The sequence below is a fragment of the Sturnira hondurensis genome, unplaced genomic scaffold, assembly GCF_014824575.4.
Source record: "Sturnira hondurensis isolate 20B ecotype Veracruz unplaced genomic scaffold, ASM1482457v3 Scaffold0020309, whole genome shotgun sequence".
NCBI classification, from domain to species: domain Eukaryota; kingdom Metazoa; phylum Chordata; class Mammalia; order Chiroptera; family Phyllostomidae; genus Sturnira; species Sturnira hondurensis.
Window position 1 is genome coordinate 49,868 of NW_028092940.1, and position 24,054 is coordinate 73,921.

Sequence of the window (24,054 nt, forward strand, 5' to 3'; positions counted from 1 at the left end):
AGTCCCAGCGCCATGAGAACCTGAGAGCCCACAGCCTACTCACAGCCACTGATCCCACCCCGGTCCTGGGATCCCACTTCTGGGCTCACCCATCGGAGAAAGGGGCCGGTGGCATCCACAGTGGGTGGATAGTGGGGAAACAGGAGTGGGAACCACTCGCCCATCGCCCACAGCCGGCCCATCACACTCCTCAGCTTCCCGCCTAATTGTCTACAGCTTAGACCCCCGGGGTCTTCATGGGCACTCGCAGGGTTCCGTGAAGTTGGACACAAAGCCTCAATCCGCCTGACAGATGAGGAAACTGAACCTCCCTAGATGTGGGGGCCTAGATCAGTTTACCCTCTTAATTTCTTAAGCCCACCCCAGCAAGCTACATTTTCCACAGGAGACCCCTGAGTACAGGTTGTCTCATGACCTTGACCTTCTGAAACCACGGCATTCTTCCCCAAACACGCCACTCCTTCCCTCCCACACCACGTAGGAGGCAGCTGCATGGCAAACAGACTTATGTTAAAGGCACATTGAGCAACCCCTTGGTCCACTGAGCCCTTTGTGAGAGAGGCATCCAGAAATCACAAGAACTAAACTACAAGACAAGGGGCCCGAAAACCAGGAAACATGGGGCCAGTGGCAGATTAGTGGAGGAGACATTTCATGAACAAAGCAGATACGAAACGGTTTGGCATCCCTAAAACAGCATGGGAGAGCCCGGTTTCTCCCGGTGTGATAAGATAAGGTATCATCAGGATGAAGGCAGGCGGGTGCGATTTTAAAGTCGGAAGGTACACGATATTCATTTCCTTCAATCACCTGCCTGAATTAGACCCTCCTACTGTCCCCGTCAACACTGTTCTAGTCCCTGCTGGCCACTGCCTGCCGCTCTCCCGGGACAGCCGGCCCCATCTGGGAAAAGATTAGTAGAATTTTCCTTTTAGAGAAAGAGTCTGCCTCCATTCTCTGTCCTCACGCTTTGAGCTGCCCCAGCGTGGACGTGTCCCACGTCTCGACTTTATTCAGTCCTGTTAATGTTTCATGACTCATTTTAGCATCTCCACCAATATCCTTTCTGACTTTTCCCGGACTCTGGGTTATGGGTTCATATCTGCCTGGACGCCCATTCTTCTGTGGCGCCCACGTCTCCTCCTGCCACCTGGCGCATTAGGAAGGTGGCCCAGGAGAACCACTGCACTGAGTCTCCACGAATGTGACCCGAGTTGGACCGGCTTTCTGTGACAGGCACCTTGCTCCACTTGGGTCTGGCTCATAACCAAGTCAGAAAAACAACGAGTTGCTTGTTTTACACTGAACAGCTTCAACTCAAAGCAACGCCTGCCCCCTGCAGTTTTCTCTTTGAATCGTCTTTTCTTGCAAGAACATACACTCCAGATTTTTCAATACGACTGTCTGTTTGTTTCAGGGCAGGCTTCCAGCCTGTCAGGGTCACTTTAGATCCTGACCATGGATAGCTACGTCACATGTAGGGGTCTAAGAGGCTGTGGACTTACGTGAAATAATCTTTTTTCTCCCGTGGAATCCGGGAGAATACGCAGGCAAATGGACCTGCTTTTCGGTCTTAGTTCCTTGGCAATTGTGTGACTGTGGGTGGGCTATTCATTGCTCAGTTTCCTAACATTTTCATTAAAATTTTAAAACTTATCTTAATTGAAGAGAACCATTAAAATAATGGGCAGACATGAGAGAACTTAGAAAATTTTAAATGGCTGCACAGAAGATTCGTATAACAGTGTGGTTCACAGTCATCACGGTCACCGCTGTCATCATCGTCTTCATCACATGATTAGGTTGATTCCAACATATTTCCTGAGGTTTTCAAACTTCACAAAATGTTGTCTAAGATAGTGAGAAAATTTGTGCAGGTGTAGCAAGAGGCAGGGTATAATTTCCCAGGGACAAGGACCGTGTAAGGGAGAGGGGTGTGAGGCAATGCTCTTCTGTGGGCTTCAGAACAGGAAGGGAGGGTGCGTGGAATGAGAGGGAAGGAAAAAGGAAACAAGGAAAAGGAGGAAGGAAGGAAGCTGCTGTAGTATACTCTGACAATGTGAAAATGGATGGTTTTCCTAAGTGGGGCCGAAAACCCCACTACGTGAACGGGAAAACGTGCAAAGGTTATATCTGTACTTCAGAAACGACCTGAATAGCAAACAAGCTGTGAAAACTAATTTTGAATTCAGTGATGATCGGTGAAATCCAAGTGGAAGTCATCCTTACGTATGCTCATAAGAGTGATTTAAAAATTACAAGTTGAATATCAACAAGTTCAAGTGAAGATTTGGGGAACGCTTACACTTGGCCCGTATCAGTGAGGATTAGCACGGCGCTCTCAGAGTCAGGTGGGCAACATCCAGTCAGGTGGGAGCTGGCCATCTGAGAAATTGCTGTACATGTGCCCAGAGACATACAGTATATGGGGATTCTTTTGCAGTGAGCATGTATTTTGAAACAACTTAAAGTTGTGTTAATAAATAATTGGATTCAACGGATTAAAAGACAAATCATGTCTTTATGTGCAAAAACATTACTAGATTTTACCTATACATGCGTGTGTATGTGGAAGTGGATATACACACCTGAGAATGATAAGTCAAAGCCTCAGACTATTAGTTGCCTCCAAAGGGAAGAGGGTGGGAGAAAGAGCCTGGGGGGTCAAACACCAGCCACAGGAGTCCATGTGTAATGCTTTAACTTTGCATCAAACAGGAGAACTGCAGGAAAAATGCCAAAAATACTTACATCTGTTCATTTCTCACAGTAGGCTTTTGTTTTATAACTCAGTGCGCTTCTTCACTTAAAATCTGCATTTCATAACTGCATAATATTCAAACAATAATACAGTCTCATCTTAGGCAGAGCTGGATGTCGCATACTGGCCGTTCTGACACCAAGATGAGGAACACAATATGACACCTCACTGGAATGAAACGTTTATGCCAATTGATGCCAATGGTTGTGCCAATTTCTGTTTATATCTCTTGGATTACAAAACAATAGGGGACACCCTGGGAGCCAGCCAGGAGAAACAGTTGATTAAACACTGAGCCAGACGTGAGCCTCTACTGAATTTCAAAGGGTTGATGAAGACTTTATTTATTTCTAGAGAGAGGGGAAGGGAGGGAGCAGGAGATGGGAACAAGAAAGTTCCTAGAGCAAGTGTCATTGGATGACATCCTTTTCCAGTTAGAGGGCATGATAAGTAAGTGATATGTTTTAACACGTTTCCTGATTTCCTGTAAGCTGAGGAAACAAAGCAACCGTGCATGGCGTTGCATCCCCTGGTTTGCTGGAAGTTATTTATACACATTTTCAGATAGGACGGCGTGAGTCAGGAAATCCGAACTGGAAATGGCTCCTCCGAGGAGAATTAGTCTTAGGGGTCCCAACTGGAGGTGTCCTCGGGCCTTACCAACTCCTATGTGGACACTTGTTTTTTATTCTTTTTCTGATTTTATTCCAGAAAAGAATGGAAGGACTGCTGAAGAGCACATACGGAACTATGTCTGAAGGTAAGATAGCCCCCAAGTTCCCAAGAGACTCCAACCCCTCACCTCAAACACAGTGACAGAAGCCCTGTATTTTGTTTTCATGAGTTTTTCTTTCTTTTTTTATTTCTATTTAATTATTGTTCAAGTACAGTTTTCTGTCTTTTACTCCCATCCCAGCCCACCCCCCAGTGCTTCCCACCTCCCTCCCATTTCCACCCCTCTTAATTTTTTGTCTATGTGTCCTGTGAATTTTGTCCGTACTTGTTCCTGTGAATCCTTCCCCTTTTCCCCTAAAATTCCCTCCCCCCTCCCCTCTGGTCCCAGTCAGCCTGTTTTCTATTTCATTGTCTTTGGTTATATTTTGCTTGCTTGAGAAGCCTGTATTTTTTTTCTTTTTCTTTTTTAATTCTTGTTCAAGTTCAATTTTCTGTCTTATATTCCCAGTCCTGCCCCCCCAGTGCTCCCCACCTCCCTCCCATTTCCCACCCTCCACCTTAGTTATTGTCCATGTGTCCTTTATACTTGTTCATGTGAGTCCTTCCCCTTTTCCCCTGTGATTCTCTCCCCTCTCCCCTCTGGTCCCTGTCAGCCTGTTCTGTATTTCGGTGTCTTTGGTCATATTTTGCTTGCTTGTTTGTTTTGTTGTTTAGATTCCTGTTAACGGTGATATCATATGGTATTTGTCTTTCACCACCTGGCTTATTTCGCTCAGCATAATGCTTCCCAGCTCCATCCATGATGTTGCAAAGGGTAGGAGCTCCTTCTTCCTTTCTGCAGCATAGAATTCCATTGTGTAAATGTACCATAGTTTTTTGATCCAGTCATTGACTGATGGGTATCTAGGTTGCTTCCAACTCTTGGCTATCATAAAATGTGCTGCTATGAACATCGGGGTGCATAGGTTCTTTTGGATTGGTGCTTCAGGGTTTTTAGGATACAGTCTCAGCGGTGGAATTGCTGGATCAGAGAGCAGGTCCATTTTTAGTATTCTTAGAAAATTCCATACTGTTTTCCATAGTGGTTGTACCAGTCTGCAATCCCACCAACAGTGAACTAGGGTCCCCTTTTCCCCACAACCTCTCCAGCACTTGTTGTTTGTTTCTTTGTTTATGATAGCCATTCTGACTGGTGTTAAGTGGTATCTCATTGTGGTTTTAATTTGCATCTCTCTGATAGCTAGCGATATCGAGCATCTTTTCATGTTTCTCTGGATCCTCTGTATGTCCTCCTTGGAGAAATGTCTGTTCAAGTCCTTTCCCCATTTTTTAATTGGGTTGCTCATCTACTTTGAGTGGAGTCATGTGAGTTCTTTGTATATTTTTGAGATTAAACCTTTGTCTGAGGTATCATTGGCAAATATGTTTTCCCAAACAGTTGCTTCTCTTTTTATCTTGATACTGTTTTCCTTAGCCATGCAGAAGCTTTTAATTTTGATGAGATCCCATTTGTTTATTCTTTCCTTTATATCCCTTGCTCTAGGGGACGTATCAGTAAAAATATTGCTGCGTGGAATATCTGAGATTTTCTTGCCAATGCTCTCCTCTAGGGCTTTAATGGTTTCACGGCTTATATTTAAGTCTTTTATCCACCTTGAATTTATTTTGGTGTATGGTGTAAGTTGGTGCTCAAGTTTCATTTTTTTGCATGTAGCTGTCCAGTTCTCCCAACACCATTTGTTGAAAAGGCTGTCTTTACTCCATTTTATGTTATTGCCCCCTTTGTCGAATATTAATTGACTGTAGAGAGTTGGGTTTATTTCTGGGCTCTCTGTTCTATTCCATTGGTCTATGTGCCTGTTTTTGTGCCAGTACCAGGCTGTTTTGATTACAGTGGCCTTGTAATACAGTTTGATATCAGGTATTGTGATCCCTCCTACTTTGTTCTTCTTTCTCAAAATTGCAGCAGCTATTCGGGGTCTTTTCTGGTTCCATATAAATTTTTGAAGTGTTTGTTCTATGTCTGTGAAATACGCCATTGGTACTTTAATAGGTATTGCATTGAATCTGTAAATTGCTTTGGGTAGTATGGACATTTTGATGATGTTAATTCTTCCAATCCATGAACACGGTATATGTTTCCATTTATTTGTGTCTTCCTTGATTTCTTTCTTCAGTGTTGTGTAGTTTTGTGCATACAGGTCTTTTACCTCCTTGGTTAGGTTTATTCCCAGATATTTTATTTTTGTTTTTGCTATATCGAATGGGATTTTTTTCTTGATTTCTGCTTCTGCTGCTTCATTGTTGGTATACAAAAATGCCTTTGATTTCTGGATATTGACTTTGTATCCCACTGTTTTACCAAATTCATGTATTAGTTCGAACAGTTTTTTGGTAGAGTCTATAGGATTTTCCATGTACTCTATCATGTCATCTACAAACAATGACAGTTTTGTTTCCTCCTTTCTGATTTGGATGCCTTTATTTCCTCTTCTTGTCTGATTGCTGTGGCTAGACCTTTCAATACTATATTGAATAGAAGTGGTGAAAGTGGACAACCTTGTCTTGTTCCTGATCTAAGTGAAAAAGCTTTTAGTTTTTGCTTATTGAGTATGATGTTGGCTGTAGGTCTTTCATATATGGCCTTTATTATATTGAGGAATGCTCCCTCTATTCCCACTTTGCTGAGTGCCTTTATCATAAATGGGTGTTATACCTTATCAAAAGCTTTTTCCGCATCTATTGATATGATCATGTGGTTTTTGTCTTTGCTTTTATTCATGTGATGTATTACATTTACTGATTTGTGAATATTGAACCATCCTTGCATCCATGGGATGAATCCCACTTGGTCGTGGTGTATGATCTTTTTGATGTATTGTTGGATGTGATTTGCCAATATTTTATTGAGGATTTTAGTGTCTATGTTCATCAGCAATATTGGCCTGAAGTTTTCTTTCTTTGTTGTGTCTCTTCCGGCTTTGGAATTAGGATGATGCTGGCTTCATAAAAAGAGTTAGGAAATTTTCCCTCCTTTTAGATTTTTTGGAATAGTCTGTGAAGAATAGGTGTTAGCTCTTCCTTAAAAGCTTTGTAGAATTCTCCTGTGAAACCATCTGGTCCAGGGCTTTTGTGTAATGGGAGTTTTTTGATTACTGCTTCAATTTCAGTTGCTGTTATTGGCCTGTTCAGGTTTTCTGCTTCTTCTTCATTGAGTTTTGGAAGATTATATTTTTCTAGAAATTTGTCCATTTCACCTAGGTTTTCAAATTTCTTGGCATACAGTTCTTCATAGTAATTTCTTACAATCCCTTCTATTTCTGTGGTATCAGTTGTAATCTCTCCTCTTTCATTTCTGATTGTGTTTATTTGGGTCCTCTCTCTTCTTTTCTTGATGACCCTACTTAAAGGTTTGTCTATTTTGTTTATCTTTTCAAAAAACCAACTCTTCAATTCATTGATCCTTAGAATTGTGCTTTTATTCTCTATGTCATTTAATTCTGCTCTGATCTTGGTTATTTCCTTCCTTCTACTTGCTCTGGGCTGTCTTTGTTGTTGTTCCTCGAGTTCCTGCAGGCGTAGGGTTAGGTTGTTTGTTTGAAATGTTTCTATCTTCTTTAGGTAAGCCTGTATGGCTATGAACTTCCCTCTCAGGACTGCCTTCACTGTGTCCTATAAGTTTGGGTTGTTGTGAGTTCATTTTCATTTGTTTCCAGAAACTTTTTGATTTCTTCCCTAATTTCAATATTGACCTATTTGTTGTTTAATAGCATACCATTCAGTCTCCATGATTTTGGGTGTTTGGGTTTTTTTCCTGTAGGGTTAGTTTCCAATTTCAGTCCCTTGTGATCAGAGAAAATGCTTGGTATGATTTCAATTTTCCTGAATTTGTTGAGACTCGTTTTGTGTCCTATCATGTGGTCTATCTTTGAAAATGTTCCATGTGCATTTGAAAAGAATGTGTATTTAGCTTCTTTGGGATGAAGGGCTCTATGTATATCAATTAGGTCCATTTCATCTAGGGTGTCGTTTAATGCTGCAATATCTTTGTTGATATTTTGTTTGGAATATCTGTCCATTTTTGACAGTAGGGTGTTAAAATCCCCTACTATAATTGTGTTGCTGCCAATATCTTTCTTGAGGTCTTCTAGGATTTTCTTTATATATTTGGGTGCTACTATGTTGGGTGCATATATATTTACGATGTTGATGTGTTCTTGATGGAACACATCATGTGGATATGGATTCTTCCCTTGAGTAATATGAAATGACTTTCTGGGTCTCTCTTTATGGCCCTTTTTTTTGAAGTCTATTTTGTCTGATATGAGGATTGCTACCCCGGCTTTTTTTTTCTTGTCTATTTGCTTGGAAAATTTGTTCCCATCCTTTCACGTTTAGTCTGTGGTGGTCTTTTGACCTGAGGTGGGTCTCTTGTAGGCAGCATATGTGTGGGTCGTGCTTTCTTATCCATTCAGCTATTCTATGTCTTTTAATTGGTGCATTTAATCCATTTACGTTTAAGGTTATTATTGAAAGGTACTTATTCATTGCCATTTATGTACCTGTGTTCCTCACCGTCTCTCTCTTTTCCTTCCTTTCCTTAAAGCAGCCCTTTTAGTAATTCTTGTAGAGCTGGTTTGGTGGAGGCATATTCTTTTAGTCTTCTTTTGTCTTGGAAGCTCTTTATTTGGCCTTCTATCTTGATTGAGAGCCTTGCTGGGTACAGTAGCCTTGGTTGTAGGCCTCTGTTTCTCATTACTTGGAATATTTCTTACCATTCTCTTCTTGCTTGGAATGTTTCCATTGAGAAGTCAGTAGCCAACCTTATTGGGACTCCCTTGTATGTTACTCCCTTTTTCTCCCTTGCTGCCTTTAGGATTCTGTCTTTGTCTGGAGTTTTGCCATTTTAATGATGATGTGTCTTGCAGTAGGTCTCTTTGGGTTACACCTAATTGGGACTCTGCGATTCCTGCATTTGTGTGACTTTATCTCTCATCAAATTAGGAAAATTTTCGGCTATTATTCTTTCAAGTAGATTTTCTATCTCTTGTTCTTCTTATTCTCCTTCTGGTATTCCTATTATTAGGATATTATTATGTTTCATATTGTCTTGCATTTCTCTTAAACACTCCTCATTCTTTCTGATTCTCTTTTCCATTACTTGGTCCATCTGGGAGATTCTTTCTACCCTGTCTTCAATCTCGCTTATGTGGTCTTCTGGCTCATCGATCCTACTCTTCATACCTTCTACTGTGTTCTTCAGTTCAGAAATTGTATTCTTCCTTTCCTCTTGGCCGTTGCTGATGGTTCCTATTTCCTTTTTCATGTTGCTATAGTTTGCGGAGAGTTCATTGTAGCTCCCTGTAGTTTCTGGTAGCTCGTTGTAAGATCTTTGAATTTCCTGATAACCGGTGCTTTGAATTCCATATCTGATAGTTGACTTGCCTCTATTTCATCTAACATTCTTTCTGAGACTTCCTCCTTTTCTTTCATTTGGGGATTGTTTCTTTGTCTTCCCATTGTTTGCGATACTCTTCTTGTTGGCCTCAGCTTCTTAAATTGATCTGTTCTAGTTCCCTGGGTTTATGGTGTGAACTTCTGTGGTAGGATACCTGTGAAATTCAGCGGTGCAGTCTCCTGCAGGTATCTTGGTGTTCTCCACTTCCACCTACTCCTTTCTGCAGCTGTCTGGTTCCTCTGTCACACTCTCTGGTCTCTTATTTTCATAAATGTTGGGGGATTGTTGGTTGATTGTGCTGTTCTTCAGTAGATCCGCCTGGATTTTCTACCAGGTGCACGGGAGCTGGGTTCCCTCCATGCTACTCTTTCGCCATCTTAATCTCCTCTGAGAAACCCTGTATCTTAAACTGCAGAAGGAAAAGACAGAGCTCATTCATTCTTTACCTCCCCCTCATCACACCCCCCACCAACCCCCACAGTACAGTTCTGTGCTGTGTGGGAAATGTGGAAATGAAACTCCAAGTCAGATGTTAGAAGAACTTTGAACTGAATTGTGAATAAAGTTTCTCTTTCCTGGTTCACCCTCAGCTGAAAAATGGAGAAGTTCCCCAGAGAGACTTAGTTGTAGTGTTTGCTACAAAACATCCCAGGTCACTCTGGGAAAGGAAGAATCAACCTAGAGCAGAAGACAAACAATAGATTGGAGGAGCCTACGATGAACTCGGAATTCATCCGGGCTCACGAGAACTTGAGAACTCCTTGTGTTCTCACCCTCCTTGGTTCCTCAAAGGCTGTAGCTCCAAGTTCCCTCTCCCACACCACTTTTGTTAACTTCCTGTGGTTCACTCAGCCCAGTAGATGATTTCTCCAATGCATGTACTTCTGGTGGTTTTACATTCCACTCCTCTTCAGCCGCCCATCCCTGCTTCTCTCCCTCTCATTTCTGTTGTCTCAATTTCAAGCATCCAACTCCCCACCCGAAGAACAGAGACCTGGGACCCTTGGCTGGTCCTTGGTGGAAGGTCACATCTGACACTTCCGTTCCTCCCAAGGTCTAGGTGAATGTGTTGAGCACTCTACACAGACATAACTAGGAACACAGGTGGTAATATTTTCCCCTGTGTGACTTATCCTCTGCCTCCCTCTAATCTCACATTTATTTACCATGAAACCAGCCTGGGTACCATCCTGAAAAAACACAGGGGCCACTTGTCTTTCAGAAAGAAATTTTTCCTTGGTCTTGATGAAGGCTTGGAGCACCCTTCCCAAGTGTAGCCATTCTTATCCTTGGGTATGGCTGCCACGCAGGCTTCCTAGGTGGACTTCCTCTGACCAAGCACCTCCTAAAGTCATTGACATACCTTTGTATGTATTTAGATAGGACTGTTTTCCTGGAACAAAGGTCTGTGTTTTATATAAGATACCAGGAGGGTCCATGACCGAAACATCTCAAGCATCACTAGCTTAGCAAGATGCAATTTTTTTTTCAGGCACAGTAAAAGATGACCAGTCAGAATCATCATCCTCACTGAGGCTCATCCTGGTGGGCAGATCCGGCTGTGGAAAAAGTGCCACTGGGAACAGCATCCTCTGCCAGCCCAAGTTCGAGTCTAGGATGTCAGCCCAGACAGTGACCAAGACATGCCAGGAGGGCACGGTCACATGGAATGGGAGGAACATCCTGGTGGTTGACACACCCTCCATCTTTGAGGAAAAGGCCCTGGACCAAGAGATGTACAAGAACATCGGGGACTGCTACGTGCTCTCGGCCCCAGGGCCCCACGTGCTGCTGCTGGTGACGCAGCTGGGCCGCTACACTGCCCAGGACATGGTGGCAATGAGGAGGGTGAAGGAGGTCTTTGGGGCAGGTGTCATGCGACACATGGTGGTCCTCTTCACCCACATGGAGGACTTAGAGCACGAGTCCTTGAATGAGTACGTAGACAACACAAACAACCTCAAGCTGCGGCTCCTAGTCCACGAGTGTGGGGGCAGGTACTATGGCTTCAACAACCGGGCCACCGGGGAGGAGCAGAAGAAGCAGCTGGCAGGGCTGATGGCTGTGGTCGAGAGCCTGGAGGGGGAGCTCCAGGGTAACTTCTACAGCAACGACCTCTTCTCCCAAGCACAGGGGTACAAGAGAGACAGGGGCAGGATCCCTGGGAGAGAATACAGGAGCTTCCTGGCCCAGGTGCAAGCGCAGGTTGAAAAGCAAAAGCAGGAACTGGAGGGTCACATGCTGTCCAAGGCACTCCATAGAGTGAAAAAGTGGGTCTGGTCTCACATTGGGTTGTCTGCATTTATTTTGATATGCATTCTGGTTTATCTTGCCATTCTAATTAACTGGGGCATTACTCATTCGCACTAAGCATTTCCAACTGACTTCTGCAGTTGGCTTTTTGTTTCCACACTCACCACCTCTGTGTTTGTAAGATACTTTATTTGCTTTTTATGTAGGTTCAGGTTCAATTTCTCTTCCTTGTACCAGACATGCCCAAGTGCTTATAGAGAAATAAAACCCAGAGGAAAAAAACATTTCTTTGTTGTTGTTGTTGTTGTTGTGTTTTGTTAAGAACCATGGAGGTAAATGATTAATTGGATATCTTTCTGAAATCTTTGGGAACATGGACTGTGATATTACACGTTGAGAGAAGAAACAGGTTACATTAGAAACTGATAATGGAATTCCTTCTTTTATTCAGAAACATACTCTGGTTTCATCGAAGGCTGTCAGGGACAACACCCATAACCAGCCCTGCCCAAAAGAGGGTGATGAGGGCATTCTGGAGGGGAATTCTGGAGGCAAGATGGGGTGAGGGGAAGGAAGGAAGGGACCTGGACACTCGAGAGAAAAAGGGGTCACAGGTGGGATGGGGGGCTGCCTTGGGGAAGGCAGAGTCAGAGGCTGGGAAAAGAAGAAGCTGGAATTTCACAGAGCAGGGCCAGACAATGGCTACTTCAGGCCAAGCAGCGGCAGGATCTCAGTCACTTGTAGAGGAAAAGGAGCCAGGGTGTGAGGAATGTGCGAGGCTGTGATCCCATCCAACACTCTGAACACTGGAATCTGAATTTCACGTCACTGTCATAGGTGGCGATGAAACATTATTCTTCTTTTGATTTCTTCAATCTTTTAAAAATGTAAAAGCCCTTCCTTCTTAGCTCACAGGCTGCATACACGGGCGGAGGTCCGGATGTGGTCCCAGCCGCATTGTGAAGTAGCCCACGGTCGCTGGAGCCATGTGCTAAGGCCACCTCCAGCCCCAAAGTGGCGCCATCGTGTGTGATGTCTGGGACCCTAGGGAAGAAGGGATGTTCCCCACTTTCATGGTAGCGAAGGGAACAGGGCAGACACCAGGGTGACATCTGGGCAGAAGTCCCAATGTCACTGGAAGTGGGAAGTCAGATGAAGTCCCCACGTGGCCCCTCCCCCAACCACTTCACCTTTTGGTGGCTGCCCCACCCCCTTCTCTACTCACTTGTACCCTCTACAGGAAACCTACAGCCGTCCCAGGCAGCCTGTGACCAAGTGGGTAACTGATTAAATCTGGGGTGAGTCTTAGGACCTCACTAGGGCCATGCAGGTGTCATTCTCCAAACCTCTATTGGAGTCAGAGGTGTCGCCCAGATGTAGCACATGACTGACCCCAAACACCACAAGGAGGGTGATGTACCAGCTCCTCAAACTGCAGCCACCCTAAGGTCCCTGAGTTCTCTGACCAAGGACCACCTCCTCAATGCAGCCCTCCCAAACTGTCCAACCTGGCCAGGTCTCTCCCCTCCGGGACTTCCTGCAGCCCAGCTGTACAGAACTGTTTACCCAAATACTACTGAGTGTCCAATTCTGTGCCTGGCACCAGCACCACGTACGTAAGAGAAAGAAGGCAAGGTCCCTGCTCCCCAAGACTACTATATGGTAGACGAATGAAGGCTCAGGAAAATGGGGTGCAGGAGGAAAGTTTTAGAGGTTGGGCATCCTTGGCCAAAAGGACGGCACGTGGGCTCAGAAGAGACTTCCCCAGACGGGCTGCGCTGGAACTGCTCAGAACCTGCCAGCCTCTCTGGGACTCACTCCAGGCAGAGGGAGGCCATGGTCAAGGGCAGGAATGAGAATCACACACGGGGAGGGGTGCAGAGGGGGAGGATTGTGGGCCAGGGCCTGTGCATCACCTTCAGGACTGGAGGGCAGGAAGTCCGTGGAGGTTTCCAGCAGGTGAGCAGTTTTCAAGAAGATCACAGGGCAGCAGCGACATGATAGCTTTCTCCTTTGAGAAATCCGCTGACAGTCTGATGGGTACTCCTTTGTAGGTGAACTACAAATGTATAAACCTGGGGGAGGGGGAGAAGGTTTAGAAGGAAAGAATTCCATCTTGGGATCAGGGTCTGTGCCGCAGCAAAATGAATGGGGAGGAGTGGGAACAGGGGAGGGGGGCTGTGAAATCCACAAAACGTGACTGGTGATGGCAATACTGGGGAGGGAACCAGGTTTCTACGCTGGGCCACCCTGCGACATGTGGCTCTCTTCACTGCCCTGTGTCCTCAGAGGAAGGGCAGGCAGAGCAGAGGAGGGTGAGGACTTTGGATGAGTATGTGCCAGCTCTGACACCCTCAGAAATATAGCATCCAGTCCTCCAGCAGACAATGGGTGACCTCATTGTCCCTCCGGGGAAGGGGACCAGGCATAAATTGGGCCCAAGAAAGTCCAGGGGAGCCTGGCTAGTGTGGCTCAGTGGATTGACTGCTGGCCTGCAGGCCAAAGGGTTGCTGGTTCAATTCCTAGTCAGGACACATGCCTGGGTCCCCAGTAGGGGGAGCGCAAGAGACAACCACATTTTGGTGTTTCTCTCTGTCTCTTTCTCCCTCCCTTCCCCTCTCTAAAATAGTTAAGTAAAAACTTTTTTTTTAAGTTTTCAAAACACATTGTCAAAGATCAATCAAAGTTTACAATATTTCATTTTTAAAAAAAGTTTTAGTATATTGGGTAAAAACAGATACCTTTCGGCCTCTCAAGTGAAAAAGCAAGAGATTTAGTAGAGTCACATGATAGGACTTGGTAAAGGCTTTTTGGTGCATTTCCCAGACATTGGAAAATCTAATGTCTGTAACAGCTGACTAGTAAAGCCTTTTGCTAGTTGGACAGTTTACAATACTTTGTTTTCAACAAACAGGAAGGCAGATGTATCCATTAACAGATCATTAAAAATGAATGATAGATTGCTACATGGTTTTCAGCAGTCACAGTATCCTAGAAGGAGCTGGAAGCACTGAGGGGCATGGTCATAACAACATTGTTTCCTTCCTGTTTATTTATTTATGTTAACAAGGTATATTAAAACAGATAGGAGCAGAACTGGCCTGAGCATTGCCTCATTCCAGCAAAGGATCACAGTCGTGCACACATACATAAAAAAGTCTCTCCTGACCCACTGAAATGATTTTCTGAAATAAAAGAGTTACTGTTAAATACTTATTTTACAGATGTTGTGACAGATGTTTGTGCTGCTTCCATCAATTGTGTGCTGATAACACTTTGAAAATGATAGCTAAATACAGGAGAGAGGTTTCACATGTAAAGCTTTGTGGTCACAGAATTTTTTCCCAATTTTCATATAGATTTTTGTGACAAAAATGTAAGCGAGAGTGATCAAGATTTTTCAGCATAAAAATCGATTACATTAAGATACAATTTTTCCCTGGCTGGTGGGGCTCTGTGGATTGAGTGCTAGCCTTGGCACCAAAGGGTTATCAGTTAGATTCCCAGTCAGGGCACAGGCCTGGGTTGCAGGCCAGGTACCCAGTAGGGGGCGCAGGAGAAGCAACCACACATTGATGTTTCCCTCTCTTCCTTCCTCCCCTCTTTAAAAATAAATATCTTTAAAAGATAAATTATGTATTTTAAATCTGTTTTTAAAGAGATACAATTCTGTTGGGTACGTGAATGGGCGGTCAGGCAGAAAGAGGGACAAAGTAAAATTTCTGACTGTTAGAAATGAGCTTGTTCATATATTTTTCAAAATTGCTTATAAGTACCCAATTTCTATGTTACTTATGTTTTTAAAAAAAAAGAAGTAGCAATTTATTTTTAAAGGTTAACATCTATAATGTGGTGGAAATTTCATTCTTTGCAAATATTTGTGATGAAAAATATTTAGAAGTGATAGCGGTGTTTTGCCTGAGGGAGGGAGCGGTTGCAGGAAGCACCGGAGACCACAGGACTGAGGCGGCAGCGTGGGGTGGGATGGATGTCCATACCCTCAGAGTAAAGGGCGGACACACCAGTGGGACAGTGTCGCGTTGCCCTAGCAACTGATCTAGAGCTGCGTAAGAGAGGGGGCGATCTTGAACAGAGTTTGCAGGGGGCAGAGAGGTCACAGCAACACAGGGAGGGGCAGATGGTCTAGCCTATGGAATTGGCTAGGAAACTGGTCGCTTCCGTGCGCATGGAATTTGGGGCTGGGAAATTTAAACAAAGGGCAGAGGAAACGCCCCCTACTCTTAAGTCCTCTCTGGCTAGGCCTTGGGCGGGTGAACACCAAGTCGAGTTCCACGCCCTGGACCGTGCCCGTTCCCTGGCTCTGAGATCAGCACTCAGATGCGTGGGCTGTAATGCTCACCGGACTAGGGGGTGTGAGCGGCCTCTGGCTCGGGGCCCCAGGGACAGAGTCCATTCGGCGGCAGCCGCAGGCCCCAGCGACGGAAGCTACAGCAGGGTGATGGCCCCGCTGCGGCCCCACAAGTTCGCACTCCAGGGAGGAATCCTGAAGCTACAGAGCAGCTCTCCTTCCCTTCCCCTCTAAAGATAAATAAATAAATCTTTTTTTTAAAAAAAGAAAAAATATATAAAACAAAAACTTCAAAAGAAAATATAGGCAATATATGGACAGTCTTAGCTTTGGGTATACTTTCTTTTTTTAAATATATTTTATTGATTATACCATTACAGTTGTTCTACTCCCCCCTTCATTCCCCTCCACCCGCACACTCCCTCTCCCACCATTCTCCCCCTCTTTAGTTTATAACCACGTGTCTCAAGTTCTTTAGATTCTGTATTTCCCCCACTATTCTCGCCCTCACCCATATCTATTTTCTACCTACCATCTATGCTATTTTCTGTGCCTTCTCCCCCCTTCTCCCCCTCCCACCCCCCTGTTTCTAACCCTCCATGTGTTCTTCATTTCTATGGTTCCACTCCTGATCTAGCTGTCCTCTTGGTTTGCTTTTGTTTTAGGTGTGGTTGTTAATAACTGTGTGTTTGCTGTCCTTTCACTGTTAATATTTTTCATCTTCTTTTTCTTATATAAGTCCCTTTAGCATTTCATATAATAAGGGCTTGGTGATGATGAACTCCTTGAACTTGACCTTATCTGAGAAGCACTTTATCTGTCCTTCCATTCTAAATGAAAGCTTTGCTGGATAAAACAATCTTGGCTGTAGGTCTTTGGATTTCATGACTTGGAATACTTCTTTCTAGCCCCTTCTTGCCTGTAAGGTCTCTTTTGAGAAATCCGCTGACAGTCTGATGGGTACTCCTTTGTAGGTGACTGTCCCCTTATCTCTTGCTGCTTCTAGGATTCTCTCCTTCATTTTAGTCTTGGCTAATGTAATTATGATGTGCTTTGGTGTGTTCCTTCTTGGGTCCAACTTCTTTGGCACTCTCTGAGCTTCCTGGATTTCCTGGAAGTCTATTTCCTTTGCCAGACTGGGGAACTTCTCCTTTATTACTTGTTCAAATAAGTGTTCCACTTGTGGCTGTTTCTTTCCCCCTTCTGGTACCCCTATAATCCGGAGATTGGAACGTTTAAAGATGTCCTGGAGTTTTCTAAGCCTCTCCTAATTTTTTTGAATTCTCATTTCTTCATTCCTTTCTGGTTGGATGTTTTGTTCTTCCTTCTGGTCCATTCTGTTGATTTGAGTCCCAGTTTCCTTTCCATCGCTATTGGTTTCCTGGACATCTCCCTTCATTTCAATTAGTTTAGCCTTCATATATTCCTCTAATTTGTGACTATAATCAACCAGTTCTGTGAGCATCCTGATAAACAGTGTCTTGAATTGTGCTTCTGAGAGGCTGGCAATCTGTTGGTCGCTGAGAGTTATTGGCTCTGGGACTTTGAGTTCTTCTTGCGCCATCTTTTGGGCTGTTCCTGCCTGTTCCCTAGCAGGATCGGAGCCCTAAGGTGTTCACTAGAGCAGGGCAACTAAGTTGCTTGTGAGGTTGTATGTGGGGGCGGGGTCAGAGAGGAACTATGGCATCCCCTCTGCCGCCTGCCGCCGCAGCCACCACCGGCGCTGCAGCCACCACTGTCACCGGGCCCATGCATTTCGTTCCACTGCACTCGAGTGTGCCACCGCCGTCAGCCCTCCACCACTGGGTTCGCCCCCTGGGGCCTGCGTGGTCCATCTCACTGTGCGCGAATGTGTGACCTTGGTCAGTCTGCCCCACATCCCAACTGGTTCCGGGCTGCCTGCTCGCCTAGGTTGGGGGATCTGTCCTGCCTGACCCAGCTCCACTGCTGGCTCCGTCCCTCTTACCGTCCCTGTTGAACGGTTCGTAGTTGTCGGACTTCCGTATAATTCAATTTTCTGGTCTTTGGGTGTGTCTTTGTTCTCCAAACCTTTGTTGTATTCAAACTTGGCTGTGGGAGAAGGCACAGTGTTTCCACCTATGCCTCCATCTTGGCGGAAGTCCTGGGTATACTTTCTTAACCAAGACATGAAGCCATAAATTATCAAAAGAGATAGGTTTAAATATTTATTATGACAAAGACATCCTAAAGTTAAATATAAAAAATAGACTTGAAAAAAGATAAAATTTTAAAATCTATGTTATAAAAAGAGCACACAAAAATCAAAAAATGTACAACATATATTTGAAGATGAACAATAAATAAGCAATACCTATGTGAAGAGATACTCAACTTCATAAATCACTGTGAAAATTAATGAAGGGAAACCTCAGGAGAAGGTAGTTGCAAGGCCAGCAGGGGGAGCTCTCACACTGTACAACTTGTCAATTACAGGAAGCATTGTCAATTGAAGACCTCAAGGGGAGAATGTCAACAGGAAAGAAACACAATTTATCTCCCAACAAGACAAGATGTACATTGCATTGCCTACAAGAGATCAACCACCCAAGCAACTCAACCAATGAGAAACTTTCATCTCTCTGAACTCTTCTGCAAAAGACTTTGGTTCAAAATAATCTCCCCCAATGTCCTCTTTTTTCTGAAAAAAAAATATGTTTTGTTGGACTTGCCTATGGCTTTGGCTGTAGCTTGCTTGTCCCAAAGTGCAATTATTTGTTGATCCCGAATAAACCCATTTTTTGCTGGTGGAGCAGTTAAATGACTTCTATTTTTAAGATCAACACCCTCAAGGCGCTGAAAATGAAAGTAACAATTTGCAAGAATTAAAAAGAGTTATGATGCCTACTACTGGCAATATTAGTACAGAGGTTAGCAAGAAGGCCCAAGGACATTTCAATGCACTGCTGGTGAAATATAAATTCTTAGCAACGTTTTGGAGAGCTCTCTGAAATACAGGGTGGAGCAAAAGTAGGTTTACAAGTTCATATAGAAAGTAATACAATAATTAATAAATAATAAAAAACAAGAATAAACTCCGTGGGCCCTGTCTAGGTAACTCAGTTAAGTATGCCAAGTTTGCCGGTTTGATCCCCAGTCAGGACACATACAAGAAGCAACCAGCAGGGTTGGGAATATAAGACAGAAACCTGTACTTGAACAAGAATTAAATAAAAATTATATTTTAAAAAAAGAAGCAACCAATAAAGGCATAAATAAGTGGAACAAAAAATAATAATAAGTGGAACAACAAATCAATGTCTCTCTTTCTCTCTCTCTCTCACACACACACACACATACACACACATACACACACTCACAAAATCAATCAATAAAAAAGGAAGAGCAGTTGTACTCACAGCTGTAAACCTACTTTTGCCCATCCTGTATTTATTGCACCTTGGAATATTTCCCACTTCAATAAGCACTTCTCTTCCAAACATGCAATCGCCTGCCTGTAACAGCTCCAGGCAGCATAGCCCAGGAGATTGTAGAGGCAAAAATGCAGGAAGCGAGGTGGTGTTCATCAGAAGGACAGTCGTGCAGCCGTTAAAAGGACTATTAGAATGGCACGATTTGAGCAGACTGGCCACACCGAGTGTTGGCAAGGATGTGCAGGGCCTGGCGGAGAAAGAAAGTGGTGCGATCACTTTGGAAAACAGTCGGAGCCTTTCTTAAAAAGTAGACATACATCCAGGGTATGTCATACATCTCGGCCATTCTACACCTGTGTCTTTCTCAAGAGAAAAAAAAAAGGCACGTGTTCATACAAAACGTGGGCCTGCCTGGGCAAAGACACTTTCTCCGTGCTAGCCAAAATCCGGACCCAACCTGGATGTCCACCCACAGGTGCGTGATGGATAAAGCAACCCCGGTAGACCCACGCAACGGAAGCTTGACAGAAAAATGGACTGCGGACGCCCACCACGATACTAATGGGTCTCCAAGTCATCACAATGTGTGAAAAAAGACAAACAAAACAATGAGCCCACGATTGAGGTATGATTCCACTTACCTAAGATTCTAGGACATGCACACCAATCTACACTAACAACTAAATCAGCGGTTGGCTGGGAATGGTGGGTGCAAAGGGACAGGAGTGAGGGATAGACAAGGGACATGAGGACTGGTTACAGGGAGGTCATAGATATGGTCACTTGAGTGGTAACGTCTCTGGGTGCTTATCTGCATTGAAACATCAAATTGTAGAGGTTAAATATGTGTAGTTTGTTGTACATCAGTTACGCCTCAGTGAAGATCAGTGAATACAAAGAAAAGTACTAACAGGCTGAAGGAATGGGGAGGGGGGTGTGAAGTGAGGCTGGCAGAAGAAATGGCAGAGAAGTTACAAAGGAAAAAATCCTGCACTAAAAAATAAAAACCGCCCTCACCGGGGTGGCTTAGTGGGTTGGGTGACGTTTCGCAAAGTGAAAGGTTGCCGGTTCAATTCCCAGTCAGGGTGCATGCCTGGGTTTCAGGTTCTGCCCCATGTCAGGTTGTGAACGAGAGGCAATAATCAATGTTCCCCTCAGTCTCTTTCTCCTTCCCTTCCCCTGGTGGGTCAGCCTTGGGTCACAGCCCATCTCTAAACCCATCGGTGGCCAAGGGGACCAAGGGAAGGGTGGAGTTAGAGTCAGGCAGTGTTGGGACTTGGGTGGAGGATAGGGTGTTCCCTAAGAGACGTCATGGGAGGGGGGAAGCTGTTCACAGAAAGAGCGGGCTGAGTGCCAAGGTGTGATAAAGTTGTCCCCAAAAGATTGTTCAGAACTGAATGTGTCTATCCATGTATAGATAAAGTGGGTGCTCACGAGAGAGGTTTGGTTTTAGGACTTACATATGCATGATTTAAGTAAATATATCCCATTTCTAAGTTATCTTTTAGTTTTATTTACTGTTCTTCCTTCCCCCGCCCCCGGCCAGTGGCACTTCCTTTATCTTGCACACCTGACTCTTGTTCCATGGACCGTAGAGGCTATTTCACAGTCGCTGAGGCTGGCTTCACCCTGCCCTTCCTCCCACATGCCGACTGTCCCACCCACTGCCAACTGGACTCCTCCAGGTCAGAGCCAGTGGTGGATCTCACCTTTCCTTCAGCTGGTTTTCTCCCTACCTCTGCCAGCATAAACTTTCAAACACCTCCCTTTCAAAAAGGTATGTGGGAGGCAAACTTCCTGAATTCCTGACAGTGTAAAAAAAAAATCGTTTTCCCTGCCGCTTCGTTCAATAGCTGGATGGACTTCATTTACAAATCCCAGCTCAAAATCGACTCCTCTCAAAATTCTGCAGACATCACTCCGATTATCCTCCAGCTGGTTTCAGGTCTGGTAACAACCAGGTTTCCATACCTTTGTGAGCCCCACCCCCACCCCCACCCCCACCCCCACCCCCACCCCCACCCCCACCCCCAGGTGTTCAGGTCCATTTCGGAATCTTCTCCTTTTCCTTAGTGCTCTGAAATGTCATGACGATGGGTGTAAGTGGAAAAGAGGGGTGTTTTTTTCCTATTTNGTGGGAGGCAAACTTCCTGAATTCCTGACAGTGTAAAAAAAAAAATCGTTTTCCCTGCCGCTTCGTTCCATAGCTGGATGGACTTCATTTACAAATCCCAGCTCAAAATCGACTCCTCTCAAAATTCTGCAGACATCACTCCGATTGTCCTCCAGCTGGTTTCAGGTCTGGTAACAACCTGGTTTCCATACCTTTGTGAGCCCCACCCCCACCCCCACCCCGAGGTGTTCAGGTCCATTTCGGAATCTTCTCCTTTTCCTTAGTGCTCTGAAATGTCATGACGATGGGTGTAAGTGGAAAAGAGGGGTGTTTTTTTCCTATTTCTTACACTTGCCACTAAGAGACCATTTCATTCAGCAAAACACAGCCTCTCCTTGACTCTGTGCAGCAGTCTTTGGTTGCTTTCCCTCCGTCGCCCTGTCTCGGCTCTTTTTCTCAAAGCCCCTGTGAGTGGATGTCCCGTTAGAATGGTGGCCACCAGGCCGGGTGTCCTCTTCTGACCTGATGTTGTCTCTCCTATTTCATGCCTCTTCTGTTCGATGGGACAAAAGAGGCATGAAATTAGATATGAAACTATCTACTTTCTGGGGTTAAAGTGTGCCAAGAGAGAACTCAATATGCTTTGATAAAGCATATCAAAATTCAAGAAAAGAATATGTTAACAAGTAGCATTCTAAAGGCATTGTATTTTTCAGAGAGAGGATAAAAATGTTGATTACCTTCAGAATTGGTGAAGTACACATGCTTTTCAAAAAAAGATTTCAAGGAAAACCACTAAAAAAAATAAAAGCCCTGCTCTGACCCGTGTGGCTCACTCAGTAGGCTGGGCATCATTCCTTGAAACAAGAAAGGTCACCGGTTTGATTCCTGGTCGGGGCACATGCCTGAGTTGTGTGTTTGGACCAGTAGGGGTGCGTTTGGGGGGCCATGGATCAATGTTTCTCTCTCACATCAACGTTTCTCTCCTTCTCTCCCTCCCTTAACATCTCTCTAAAAAGAAATAAAATCTTTTAAAAAACAAACAAACAGAATCCCCCCTGTAGGGAGAGTGGGGCGTTGGAGAGGGGAGAGAAGAGTTAAACTAAACCAGGACACGCTAAAGAAGTCTGTAGCAGCACCTAAGAGTGAAACCAAACTGTAATGTTTTCTTCCTGCCTCAGAAGTTGATGGGGGTTTTCTAAAACCTAACTGCAAATGCTTTGTGTGCTTGACTTGGTATGAGGCTCCAGGCAGCAGGAAGGAGTCAATGGCCATCCCCACTGGAGGGCAGCCCGCCCCTTCCCACATTTCCTGTTCTGTCCTTTGGATATACTTTTCCGGGATGTTTTTCTGATGGGCGCAGGCAGCTGCCTGCAGAAACCTTGGAAATTCCCAGCTGCCTCCCAAATTGAACAATAAGAACAGACGCCACCCACATGACATCAGCAGGTCTCGGCCGGCTGGCAGAGCCAAGAGAGCCCAGATCCCCCTCCACCGCCCTCCACCCACTCCTGCAACTGCCATTGCCGGGAGAGAGGTCCAAAAACACGGGTTCTTCCCCAAGCCGCCTGGTCAACTCTGGGAAGGGGTTTCGACTCTGGGGACTGCAATTTTACAAATGAACAGGAGCAGGTCTTGAAGACCAGACCTGAGACCATTTTAACAGCCAGGCTGTGGAGTCTGGAATCTGGCCCCGGTCTCCAATGGAGATGCAGTGACTGAACAGAACAGGTCGAAGCAAAGAGTAGAAAAGAAATCCAGGACCATTTCCTGTTTATACTCTGGATGGTTTTAAATCCTTCAGTAAACACTACTGCACATACGTAGGTTGTCGGCTATTTGCCTGACCCCAAGTCAAGGTCATGAAGTCATTTTCATCTTTATATGTACAGCTTGGCCACCAAGACTGTGCTTTGCAAAAAGACAAGTACATTTTAGGTTTTCTGTGTAAACAAAAGCCAGGGGAGTGGGATGAGTCATCTGACATCCTACAAATAAGAAAAACAGCCTGGGCCAGTGTGACTCAGTGGGTTGAGCATCTTCCTGCAAAGCCAAAGGTCTCCAGTTTAATTCCCGGTCAGAGCACGTCCCTGGATTGCAGATTCAGTCCCTGGTTGGGGGCATATGAGAAGCAACCAGTCCATGTTTCACTCCCTCATTCTCCCTCCCTTCCCCTCTCTCTAAAAACAAATAAATAAAATCATTAAAACAAATAGAAATTAGTAATCATAATAAAACATATCCTCATATCCTCAGGTGAGGATTTTTTTTTTTTTAAGTACAATGCCAGGGCCCACCTGCAGAGATTCTGATGTGAACGGTCTGGGGCAAGATCCTTGCTCAGGCCTCTTAAAAGCTCTCCCAGCCCTGACCAGGTGGCTCAGCTGGTTGGAGCATCATCCCATATACCAGAAGGTTGTGGGTTCCATTCTCAGTCAGGGCACATACCTAGGTTGCAGGTTATCCCTGGTTGGGGGGCCTATGGGAGGCCACCGATTGATGGTTCCCACATTGATGTTTCTCTCTCTCTCTTCCTCTCTCTCTCAAGCAATAAACATATCTCTCGTGTAAGAACTAAAAAAAAAATTCTAAGGTCAACAAGTTCATAAAAAGAATTAAAACAAAGGGATCAAATCAAGAGCATTATTCCATATCTGGATTCTCCCTGACAAGCCCTGTGGATGTGACCATTTTTCTAGGCCTGTGCTTCTCAGGTAGTAAACATTTCGGGCTTTGTGGGTTATTCATTCTCTCCTAAGACTACTCAACTCTGTCCTATGTTCAATAAAGTTTTAGTTACACCAACAGGTGGCTGACAGGTTTGACCCCTCAGGCAGTAATTTGCCAACCCCTATCTGATACCCCAGTTTACCACCCAATACTCTGAACATATTTCTGCCTCATTAGTGTGACCTTTTGTTACATAAGCTCACGTACAACTCTCTAAGGACTAGGTGGGCACAGAGCCCCAGGGACAGACTCTGGGCCCTCCACTCTCACGTGCCCCTCACCTCCACTGAGGCCATGCCTGGCACGTGTCTGCACAGTCCCCGATTCTGTATTTTGTTGTGGGTGGCAGTAGGGCTCTGGGCC

At 44.7% G+C, this 24,054-nt stretch overlaps 1 protein-coding gene across 1 annotated transcript; it reads left to right on the plus strand.

Moving 5' to 3' along the window:
• Positions 1 to 1,249: 1,249 nt before the first annotated feature.
• GIMAP5 (GTPase, IMAP family member 5) lies at positions 1,250 to 11,422 on the plus strand. Its single transcript, XM_037029464.1, has 2 exons — positions 1,250 to 3,521; positions 10,387 to 11,422. The coding sequence occupies exons 1-2, from the start codon at positions 3,479 to 3,481 to the stop codon at positions 11,262 to 11,264; spliced, it is 921 nt and encodes a 306-aa protein (XP_036885359.1). The 5' UTR covers positions 1,250 to 3,478; the 3' UTR covers positions 11,265 to 11,422.
• The last annotated feature ends 12,632 nt before the right edge of the window (positions 11,423 to 24,054 follow it).

What these genes read in the sequence shown, in the direction of transcription:
- GIMAP5 (XM_037029464.1), top strand. Translation starts at nt 3,479, where the DNA reads ATGGAAGGACTGCTGAAGAGCACATACGGAACTATGTCTGAAG. An exon ending in ATACGGAACTATGTCTGAAG is followed by an intron (nt 3,522 to 10,386) that starts GTAAGATAGCCC and finishes TTTTTTTTTCAG; the next exon opens with GCACAGTAAAAGATGACCAG.